The 11,850-nt window shown below is 44.8% G+C and overlaps 1 protein-coding gene across 1 annotated transcript; it reads left to right on the forward strand.

Moving 5' to 3' along the window:
• The first annotated feature begins 6,551 nt into the window (after positions 1 to 6,551).
• Positions 6,552 to 11,355, forward strand: LOC118771624 (cysteine-rich DPF motif domain-containing protein 1-like). Its single transcript, XM_036519611.1, has 4 exons — positions 6,552 to 6,572; positions 6,864 to 6,970; positions 9,986 to 10,097; positions 10,282 to 11,355. Exons 1-4 carry the CDS (start codon positions 6,552 to 6,554, stop codon positions 10,405 to 10,407), a joined length of 366 nt encoding a protein of 121 aa, XP_036375504.1. The 3' UTR covers positions 10,408 to 11,355.
• Positions 11,356 to 11,850: the final 495 nt, after the last annotated feature.

An 11,850-nucleotide genomic window follows, 5' to 3' on the forward strand; every position in this document is an offset into this window, starting at 1 on the left:
GTATGTTCTCTGTGAATTTCTAACATTAAGGGAGAGGTTTGTAGATGTATCTTCAGCTGGTGTCCTCGAGAGCTGTCACCCAAAAGACGGACAATGCAAAGTCTCGATTCAAACCACATGGATATTAAGTGTGAAAATTAGTGTGCCTTCTGGGAGGGTTATTCTGTACAGCCATTTCTGATGAAACTGACTCCTGAGTTAGAGTCTTGAGTGAGTTCTGTGCAATCACTTTCATGTCAATGTAGACTTTCATTCCTTTATTGAACCTTAGTGTTTGAAACCACAACATGCACCAATGATAAGTAAAATATATTGATCTTTTTCTGAGGCAAAGATGCATCAATGATATTTAAGCAGCTGGTGAACTGGTTGTTCATGTCTGTTCGTTTCGACTGGAGCCTTGTTGTCAGTTTCTGTTTCGTATTTTTTCTTTCTTATTTCTCTCGCTCTCTGTTTTGTTCAGTCTAATGACATACAACAATAAAGAACACAAACAATACTCTGTCACACATGTAAGGTAAGCATGACAATAATAAATTTAAGCAGGACAGGAAAGCTGATGACATGACGTCAGAGTACTTTAAAAGCTGCAGACAGTGCTGCTTTCACCCACAGTTCAAGAATCCAGCAGACCATCGAGACATGACGAGACTGCCCATGAGGAGGCACCAAAAGGACTGATCAGTGATGACGGCATTTATATTGACCCTTTTACTGTTTTAAAAATTAAAATTTTTTGTAATTTTTTTTTTGGTAATTTTTTGAAGGTTTCATACAGAGAAATAAATCAGGAACACTCTAAGAACTAGATGGTTCCACATGGGAAATCAAGGTTAACAAGGAAATGTTTTTTAACATTTTTTTTGTTTCACTGGATGTGTGTCTGTTTGGAGGTGAATGAGGTGAAAGAAGGGTTGGTTGTTGGTTTTCTATCTGTGGAAGTGTACATGTATACATGTTTGTGTTATAAGCAAAGCTACTCATTACAGAATCACACCACAGTAGGAGGTTACCAGTAGCATATGTGTCACACTGAACTGTGGCTTGATGGAAAAGCACATCCTGTTTAACATGAAGAGACCAGAAACATGTGATATCATGGGAAAGATTTCACCGTTGTCTCCCCCTGGTGGTACAAAGACAAGGCACAATGATGTTCACCAGGAGACCGGGGCCCAAGCCGTTTCCAGAGCACATATGTCATCATGGTAATTCTCATCAGCGCCCACGATGGCAGACCTGAGCACAATGAATGACTTACTGAAATCAGCCTTCACTAGCCTTAACTATAGCAAGTGTGTCAGGGCTTTGGTGGCCCAGTGGGTAAGCGCTGGGGCTGCCAGCCAAGAAACTTTGGGTTCAAGCCTCACCTTGACTCTCTTTACAAGTTGGCCTTTGTGATTCTCGCCTTGACTATGATGGACGAGCAGGTTGAATCAGAGCTCCTGTGGCTCAGTGGTCAAAAGCTGTGGCTGCCGGTCAGGAGCTTGTGGGCTCGTTCCTCACCGTGACTCTTTTTGCAAGTTGCGGCTTCGAGTCTCACCTCCACGCTTTTTTGCAAGTGGCCTTTCAGATTCTAGCCTTAACTATGACGGACGAGCAGGCCAACTCAGAGCTCCTGTGGCTCCGCGAGTAAACGTCGGTGCTGCGTAGCAGCTACACCAAGCGCCGTGGCGGCTCAGTGAGTAAGCGCTGGTGCTGCCGCTCGGGAAATTGCGGGTTTTAACCTCACCTTGACTCTTTTTGCGATTGCGCTTTCAAATTGTAGCCTTAACTATGACGGACGAGCAGGCTGAACCGGAGCTCCTGTGGCGCGGTGGGTAAGTGCTGCGGTTACATCCCGGGAAAGCGTGGGTTCAAGTCCCGCGTGTGCACTAAACTCTGTGTCCTTCGTTCGCAGGTGGCGGTGGCGGTGATGCTGAGGCCGGACCAGGTGGTGGAGCGGAGTCTGGAGCGGGCGGTGTCGGAGAGGAGCGGCCAGCTACCAGGTAAGTGGGGAGGGGGGGTAGGAAGGGGGGCGCTGGCCCCCCGAAGGCGGGAGGGAGAAAAGTAGGGGGTCTTGGATGGGGGTGGGAAGAGAGGTAGGGGGTCTTGGATGGGGGTGGGAAGAGAGGTAGGGGGGGGTCTTGGATGGGGAGCAACAGGCTGGAGTGGGAACCAGGGACCCTCTTTTCTGCGACAGCAAATATTTAGGCTGAAGCAAGAGGGTAGCCTGTACACCTGTTTCCCCCTGCTGCTCTAACACCCCCATCCAAGACCCCCCTCCTCTCTTCCCACCCTCATCCAAGACCCCCTCCTCTCTTCCCACCCTCATCCAAGACCCCCTCCTCTCTTCCCACCCTCATCCAAGACCCCCTCCTTTTCTCCCTCCTGCCTTCGGGGGGCCAGCGCCCCCCTTCCTACCCTCCCTCCCCACTTACCTGGTGGCTGGCCGCTCCTCTCCGACACCACCCGCTCCAGACTCCGCTCCAGCATCAGCCACCGCCACCGCCACCTGCGAAGGAACAACACAGAGAGGTTAGTGCACACGCGGGACTCGAACTCACGCTTCGCCGGGATGTAACCGCAGCACTTACCCACCGCGCCACAGGAGCTCCGCCGGTTCAGCCTGCTCGTCCGTCATAGTTAAGGCTACAATTTGACAGTCCAATTGCAAAAAGAGCGGAGGTGAGGCTTGAAACCACAATTTCCTGGCTGGTAACCCCAGCACTTACCCACCGCGCCACAGGAGCTCTGCTTTAATCGGCTTGTTCGTCATAGTTAAGGCTACGGTTTGAAAGGCCAATTGCAAAAAGAGTCAAGGTGGGGCTAGAACCCGCAATTTCCCAAGTGGCGACACCAGCGTTTACTCACTGAGCCACCACTGAGCACTTGGTCTAGCTGCTCATCCATCATAGCTAAGGCTACCATTTGAAAGGCCAATTACAAAAAGGGTCAACATGAGTTTCAAACCAACAGTTCCTCAACTGGTAGCTGCAACTTTTAACCACCGAGCCACAGGAGCTCTGATTCCACCTGCTCGCCCATCATAGTTAAGGCTACAATCTGAAAGGCCAATTGTAAAAAGAGTCACGGTGGGGATTGAACCCAGACTTTCCTGAGTGGCAGCCGTAGCTTTTACCCACTGAGCCGCTGGAGCTCTGAGTTATTCTCTGTAGTTAAGGCTGATTTCAATAATGCATTCATTGTACTCAAGTCTGCCATTGTGGGCACTGATGAGAATGTGTTCTGGACACGGCTTGGACCCTGGTCTCTTGGTGAGCGTCATTCAAATGGTAAGGCTACGATTTGAAAGTCCAACTGGAAAAAGAATCCATGAGAAGCTCTGTCTAAATGGGTCTCGAACCCATTAACCCACTGAACCACTCCAGAAGTCTGGTTACATGCTTAGCTCTGAATTGGGAAATTGTGGGTTTGATTCCAACCCATCCTATCATTTTCATTTGCAGAGATCATTGTAGATGTTGACATAGAGGAAGGAAGTAGGACTCAGAAATTCACGTGGTTCTCAGGTGGTGCAGAGATAGAATGCCGCTGTCAATCTTGAGCATGCTTATGAATTTTCATGTTCCAACATCAACAAGTCATTAGTGTGTGTGTATGCGAGTGTGTGTGTGTCTGTGTATGTATGTGAGACTGGTTGTGTGCGTGTGTGTGCATGTGTGAGTGTGTGTATGTGCACGCATGTGTGTGTGTGCGTGTGTTTGTATGCGTGTTAGACTGTGCGTGTGTGTGTGTGTGTGTGTGTGTGTGTGCATGTGTTGATGTGTGTGTGTGTGTGTGCGCGCACGTTTTTCCTGTGCGTGTGTCATTGTGATTGTGCAGTTTTTAAAGTGTATACACTTAAAGTGTAAAACGTGACGAAAGTGATTAAAAACTGTCAATTTGCGCCATCTGGTGGACAAAATATAAAGCTACACCATTCATATTTGAAAGGGGATTTTCAAGGCAAAATGACTGCAAATTTTTAAACGTTTAAAAATAATTGTGTGTGTGTGTGTGTGTGTGTGTGTGTGTGTGTGCGCGTTTTTCCTGTGTGTGTGTCATTGTGATTGTGCAGTTTTTAAAGTGTACATACTTAAAGTGTAAAACGTGACGAAAGTTATAAAAACTGTCAATTTGCGCCATCTGGTGGACAAAATATAAAGCTACACCATTCATATTTGAAAGGGGATTTTCAAGGCAAAATGACTGCAAATTTTTAAACGTTTAAAAATAATTGTGTGTGTGTGTGTGTGTGTGTGTGTGTGTGTATGTGTGTGTGTGTGTGTGTGTGTGTGTGTGTATGTGTGTGTGTGCGTTTTTCCTGTGCGTGTGTCATTGTGATTGTGCAGTTTTTAAAGTGTACACTACTTAAAGTGTAAAACGTGACGAAAGTGATAAAAACTGTCAATTTGCGCCATCTGGTGGACAAAATATAAAGCTACACCATTCATATTTGAAAGGGGATTTTCAAGGCAAAATGACTGCAAATTTTTAAACGTTTTCAAGTTTCACATCAGTACATTTTGAAACACAAAAATTACGCGCACGCACACACACACACAAACTCACATGAACGTTTTTTAAACGTTTAGAAAATTGCAGTCATTTTGCCTTTCAAATCACCATTAAAATATGAATGGTGTAGCTCTGTATTTTTACAGGTTTTCCAGTTTACAGGTTTTCAGTTTCATCAGATTTTACATTTTGACAACACTTTAAAACGCACAAACAGACGCAGAAGCGCACAGACACACACACAATCCCAACAGAATTTTAAAACATTTAAAAAATTGCAGACATTTTGACTTTTAAAACCCCATTAAAATATGAATGGTCTAGCTCCAATAAATGGCGCATATTCATATTTTTTCAGTTTTATCGTGCTGTTTTAATTTAAATGTGTATATTTGAGAACACACAATCACCCAGACAGACACACACAAACTCTCAAATAAACGTTTTTAAACGTTTAAAAAAAATTGGAGTCATTTAAAAAGGAGTGCTTTTAAAATCCCCTTTGAAATATGAATGGTGCATCTCTGTATTTTATCCACCAGATGGCGCTTTTGTACAATTTTTTTTTTTCCATTAACTTTTACACTTTAAATGAGTACACATTAAAATGCAGACACAGACTCATACACACACACACTTATACTTGTATACTCACACTGTGTGTTTGTAAGGGTGCACCCAGTTACTTCCCAATGCATTATTATTTTAATCATTCATATTCTGTGTCTTAGTAGTTTTGTATTGTACCTGTTTGACTTGGAATAGGATTTGTTTTGTTTCATCTAATCCATTTCATTTTATTTTAAATCTAAATTGACACAGTCCAATGTCATACATTGATATCGTCATGCCTCATAACATTTAACAATTGACTATTCGGATAAAATAAATAAAAAATAACACCTAATACTTTAAACACGGGGTCAAGTGTTTTCCTCTTGCGTAGAACCTAGACGTGTACTTAACCTAGTGGGTTTTGGCCCCCTCAGGCCGCGGAGGCCTAATTTTGGCCCCCTCAGGCCGCGGAGGAGCTGACAGAGGCGCAGAAAATGCGCGCGTGCCAAGTAGTGTGAAGTAGATCTGCTGCTTGGATGACACACAGAGGACGCGTTGCGTTTTTGATCAACAATGTCACATTATTGTCCAGGGCTTTACTGCATGATCGGAATGACAGACGAACATATCCGGGGCTATTTTTTTATTATTCTTAATTCTGTTAAAAAAAAAAAAAGAAATTGAGATCAGGGGCTATTCATGAAACTTTCGGGGCTGTAGCCTCGGATGCCCAGGCCTAACGACGCCACTGACTACCTCAGGAATAACACACAGGTTTGCCGCTGAGGTGTGTTTAAGGCCTACTGCAAAGCAGGCCAACGTTGCCGTTTGATTCGTCTGTCCTCTCTCTCTCTCTCTCTCTCTCTCAGCCTCAGTGCCGTGTGTCTTTGTAGAGAGGACCACTTTTCACCCCCCTCAGACGCCTGTGTGGATTTGGGGGGTTTGTGTGGGCTCAGGTGATCAGGGGAATGCATTTACAAACAGGCTCCTCTTATCTGCTTGCTGTGAAGCCGACTGGTTTGTATCGCCCACTCACAGTATGCAGGAATGTGTGTGTATCTCACCCTCCTGTGAAGGCTAAATGCCAAACTGCCTCTCTTACCCCTTCACACCTTCACACAGGTGTTCCTCAGTGCTGTTGAAAGGGTTAAAAGAATACATTCATGTGTGCATGTTTGTCAGGTGTCTGAAAATTTGAAAGCTAGTCCTGTTAGGGACTGACTGTCAGATGATTCTTTTTCTTTCCTCAAACTATTCCCTGAACTGCAAGTTCTTCTGTCCATATCGTCCCTGGGTCAGCACAAAAGATTTTATACTGTAGTGTCCCCCTTCTTATAAGAGGTGTTGAAGGTACCACTGATAATTCGGTCTGTCATTATAAATGACAGTGTAAAGATAATACTTTACTGTATATGCATCAATATGCTTCTGCTGAAAACTGCAGACTGCTCATCTACTGAAGGTGGCATTACCTCAGTTCGCGTTTGAGTATAACCATGAATATTGTCTCTTCTGCTGTGCCTTAGCAACGTCTACCGGAAGCCAAATGTGCAGTACGAAACTATTTGGATGAAAAGCTTATGGACGGCATTTGGTCAGTTCGCTGATTGTTTCATATTAGATTAGGTTATTCTGATCCCGAAGAAGTAAGGAGACCGTCGGGGAGCGTTTCTGGTGTGTAATGCCGTTTTTGTACGCAGCGATTAAAGAAACTGTCGTATATTCCTGTAAATGCGCTTCACACTCCAGTGCGAGGCGGCGATGTAAGCATCAGTGAAAACCTGGCAGGCAGCCGGGCAGCTGTGTAGCCGTCTGGCTGTGAAAGCAGAAGCGATGGATGCGGTCAGCGGCTCTGTGGATTATCAGCACCTTTCTCACGCTACGGGCAGAAAGCACCCAACAGCAGGGCGATCGTGTGAGTAACAAAGCAGACAAACTGCATATTCAGTGCTACAGCGGCGAAATGACAGATACACGCGTGTGGGGTTTCTTTATTCCTACATGAAAAACTAAGTTTTAAAGGCTCGTTCGAGATGATGCTGGTATAGTGTAAACAACGTGTGCGGAGAGCCGCTGCTTGCAGTTGCGCGCAGTGTTGCCAAACTGCGGCGTTACGCACGATTCCATCCTTCTGGAGTTTCCTAGTCGATCTCTGGCTTGGTCCAGGGGATGGGGATGAGTACAACGTAGAGGGATACAAGCTGCTAAGAAAAGATAGAATCAATAGAAGAGGAGGAGGCGTAGCTCTCTATGTAAAGGATAATCTTAATACTCAGGAAATACCAGGAATGGAGCCCCTTGGAGTTAGTGAAGACATACGGATTAAGATATTGGGGGAAAATGAAAAAGGCCTGAATGTTGGAGTATGCTATAGGCCACCAGCCTCAGATAGCAATGTCAGTAGTACTCTCTTTGATAACATTAAACTAGCATGTCAGGAGGGTGACACAATAGTAATGGGGGACTTCAATTACCCTTCAATTAATTGGGAAGCTGTGTCAGGTCAAGGTAAATGTGAGGAAGAGTTTTTGGATGTTGTAAATGACTGTTTTTTTGTTGATACAGTCTGTTACTCAACCCACGAGAGAGAACACAATCCTAGATCTGGTTCTGTGTAATAATCCTGATAGAATCGGCAGTATTGAGGTAGGGGAACCACTCAGTACAAGTGACCATAGTTCAATTACATTTGAAGTTTTTTGGCAAGTTAAGTCTGCATTCTCCGATGCTAGAGTATTCAACTTTAGGCAAGCTGACTTTATTAAGATGCGTGATTATACAAGGAATATAAACTGACAGTTTTACCACCTAGAAGAGGTGCCCAAAGAAATGTGGTGCATATTTAAAACGATTATTCTGGATGTACAGCGTAAATTCATTCCGCAAGTGAGAAAAGGAAAACTGAAAAAGAAGCATCCACAGTGGATGAATAAGTCACTGCGGAACAGTTTGAAACAAAAAAGGGAATTATTTAGAAAATACAAGTTGGAGAGCTCAGATAGTAATAAGATTGAATGCAGTAATATGCGAGCTCAAGTTAAGAAAAAAATAAGGGAAGCCAAAAGGTGTTATGAAAGACAAATTGCACTAGATGCAAAGAGCAACTCTAAATGTTTTTGTTCAATATTATGGTCAAAAAAGGATAGTTAAGGATGAAATAAGAGGTATAAAAAATAAGGATGGGGTTATGGTTTACGATAACAAAGCTATTGCTGATACACTAAACAGTTACTTTGTGGAGAGCTTCACTAGTGAAGTGTTTTTGCATATGCCTTCAGGTGCAGTCAGTTCTCAGAGACTTATAGAGGAAATTGATTTAAATGATGCAGAAGTACTAGATAAACTTCAAAAACTTAAAACAAATAAGGCAGCAGGCCCTGATGGAATATATCCAAGAGTTCTCAGAGAACTAGCAGAGGTGGTTTACAAGCCTCTGACAGTTATTTTTAAGCAATCCCTTAAAACTGGAGAAATACCAGATGACTGGAAACATGGCAGTGTAGTACCTATCTACAAGAAAGGAGACCGGACTGAACCAGGAAATTATAGGCCTGTCAGCTTAACTTGTATCGCATGCAAAATACTGGAATCCATCATTAGGGATAATTTGGAATTATTCCTGGAACGAAATGGTGTTCTAAATGATAGCCAACGGGGTTTTCGCAGAGGGAGGTCGTGCTTAACAAACCTCCTGGACTTCTTTGAGGAAGCTACAGCATGTCTGGACTCAAACCAGGCTTATGATATTATCTATTTGGACTTTCAAAAGGCATTTGACAAAGTTCCGCACGAGAGACTCATATTGAAAATGACATCTGCGGGAATTACAGGAGCTATCGCCGAGTGGGTTCGAAGTTGGCTGTCTAATAGAAAGCAGACTGTAACTGTGGGAGGAATTGTATCAGAGCAGGGTCCTGTACGAAGTGGAGCCCCGCAGGGATCGGTGTTGGGGCCTTTGCTATTTCTTATATACATAAATGATCTTGATGCAGAGGTTAGAAGTAAAATAGTAAAGTTTGCAGATGACACAAAACTAGGGGGCCTAGCCAACAGTATAGAATCAACTAAGGTAATACAGGAAGACCTAAACAGCATCCAAAAGTGGGCAGATACCTGGCAGATGACTTTCAATTTAGATAAATGTAAAATCTTGCATGTAGGAAATAAGAACCTTAGACAAGACTACTTCATGGGTGGGAAAAAAACTAGAATGTGCTCAATTTGAAAAGGACTTGGGAGTAATGGTTGACCCAAGCCTAACAGGATCTAGGCAGTGTGCTGTAGCAGTAAAAAAAGGCCAACAGGATGCTGGGATATATAGCCAAAAGTATTGAGTATAAATCTAAAGAGGTTATATTGAAATTATACAATGCCTTAGTCAGACCGCACCTGTACTACTGTGTGCAGTTCTGGGCACCGCACTATAAAAAAGATACCGAAGCTTTAGAAAAGGTTCAAAGAAGGGCAACTAAATTAGTTCCTGGCGTGAAATATAAATGCTATGAGGAAAGACTCAAGTTACTTAACCTGTTTAGATTAAGCGAGAGGAGGCTCAGGGGTGATTTAATTGAGGTATTTAAATTTATAAAAGGAATCAATAAGCTTAACTATAATAGATTCTTTAGGGTGAGTTCAGTCTGTAAAACAAGAGGACATAAATGGAAACTAGTTAAGAGTAAGTTCGGCACTGATGTAAGGAAATATTATTTTACACAAAGAGTTATCAGTACATGGAATAGGTTGCCAGGTCATGTAGTTGAGGCAGAGACCCTTGCTGTGTTCAAGTCTAGACTTGATGCAGTTTTGGATACTCTTTTAATTAAGAAATGGCGAGCTTAGTAGGGCCGAGTGGCCTGTTCTCGTCATCATATGTTCGTATGTTCTTATGTTCTTATGTTCTTATGCTTGTGCGTTTCCCTTGCTTTCGCAGCCTTCTGGAGGAGTGCTTTGTGATGAAGGATCCTTTCTGTCCCGAGAAAGAGAAGTTTCTCGTGTTGGGGTCACACTGCAGCTTGTGCCACAAGACCGTTTGCGTGGGCGCGGTACGTTCACCAGTTACTAAGAGCAGCTCCTGTCCACTCACTTTCTAAACCACGGCTAGTCTTGTGCGCGGCTTCTCAGAGCTGCTTTTCATACCAGTGGCAACAAATGCTAAGAATGGTTCTTTGCAGGATGTAATGAAACGATGTCTCTGCCTGTTGATGAGTCAGAGTTGTTGGTTCGCAGGAGTGCAGCCTGTTTTACACCAAGCGCTTCTGCCTTCAGTGCGTGAGGGAGCACCTGGAGCAGTTTCCCCAGCAGATCCAGACAGAGCTTGGCAAGAAGAAACAGACCCAGAAAACTCCCTCCTGATCCCAGTCCCCTCAGAGAGCACCGGGACTGTGTGACACTGAAAGACTGTTTTCAGACAAGCGCTGCTCCCGGTGAACTGTTAATATTCGAAGCGAATCGGTCAGGTGCTACAGAGCAGTATGACAGTTTATTGACAAACCACACCACTGCCTTAGTGTTGTAAATAAGTGAATAAATATATTTTGCCTTCAGTTTGGTGCTGTCCGTACTAAATTAAAAAAACAGTCGTGCATGCTTTTCTGGAAAGAGGTGAAGATCTCTGAGGTTTATGGTGGAGGAGCAGGACACCTGTACTTATCTTACAACAGATGGGGAAACAAGGAAAATTAGTGAATAAACAATAGGAACTGCCCACAGCCATTATACCTGATGTATTTATACAGCCATGATGGATGAGCAGGTGCAGTCAGAGCATCACCAGCACCTGCAAATGAAGAACACAGAGAGGTTAGTGCCTGCAATTTCCCGAGTGGCAACGATTAAAGGTATGATGAACGAGATCTTGAAATCAGACATTTGGAGTGGTTCAGTGGGTCAATGCTGGAGTGTCCCCCCCCAGCAACATGTGGGTTTGAGTCCCATTTAGACAGAGTTTCTTATGGGTTTTTTTTTTTTTTTTCCAGTTGGACTTTCAAATCGTAGCCTTAACTATGATGGACGAGCAGCTGCCCTAAGAGCTCTGGTGGCTCTGTATGTAAGCGCTGGTGTTGCCACTCGGGAAACTGCGGGTTCTAGCCTCGCCCTGACCCTTTTTTGCAATTGGCCTTTCAAACGGTAGCCTTAACTATATTGGGGTAGCAGCTACACCAAGCGCCGTGGCGGCTCAGTGAGTAAGCGCTGGTGCTGCCGCTCGGGAAATTGCGGGTTTTAACCTCACCTTGACTCTTTTTGCGATTGCGCTTTCAAATTGTAGCCTTAACTATGACGGACGAGCAGGCTGAACCGGAGCTCCTGTGGCGCGGTGGGTAAGTGCTGCGGTTACATCCCGGGAAAGCGTGGGTTCAAGTCCCGCGTGTGCACTAAACTCTGTGTCCTTCGTTCGCAGGTGGCGGTGGCGGTGATGCTGAGGCCGGACCAGGTGGTGGAGCGGAGTCTGGAGCGGGCGGTGTCGGAGAGGAGCGGCCAGCTACCAGGTAAGTGGGGAGGGGGGGTAGGAAGGGGGGCGCTGGCCCCCCGAAGGTGGGAGGGAGAAAAGTAGGGGGTCTTGGATGGGGGTGGGAAGAGAGGTAGGGGGTCTTGGATGGGGGTGGGAAGAGAGGTAAGGGGTCTTGGATGGGGAGCAACAGGCTGGAGTGGGAACCAGGGACCCTCTTTTCTGCGACAGCAAATATTTAGGCTGAAGCAAGAGGGTAGCCTGTACACCTGTTTCCCCTGCTGCTCTAACACCCCCATCCAAGACCCCCCTCCTCTCTTCCCACCCTCATCCAAGACCCCCTCCTCTCT

The sequence above is a fragment of the Megalops cyprinoides genome, chromosome 25 (assembly GCF_013368585.1).
Source record: "Megalops cyprinoides isolate fMegCyp1 chromosome 25, fMegCyp1.pri, whole genome shotgun sequence".
NCBI classification, from domain to species: Eukaryota; Metazoa; Chordata; class Actinopteri; order Elopiformes; family Megalopidae; genus Megalops; species Megalops cyprinoides.

Bases quoted from the DNA above. Each gene is read 5' to 3' on its own strand.
- LOC118771624 (XM_036519611.1), top strand. From the start codon at position 6,552: ATGAATATTGTCTCTTCTGCT. The intron at 6,573-6,863 runs GTGCCTTAGCAA...GCAGCTGTGTAG, and splicing joins TGAATATTGTCTCTTCTGCT to CCGTCTGGCTGTGAAAGCAG. The intron at 6,971-9,985 runs GTGAGTAACAAA...TTGCTTTCGCAG, and splicing joins CCCAACAGCAGGGCGATCGT to CCTTCTGGAGGAGTGCTTTG.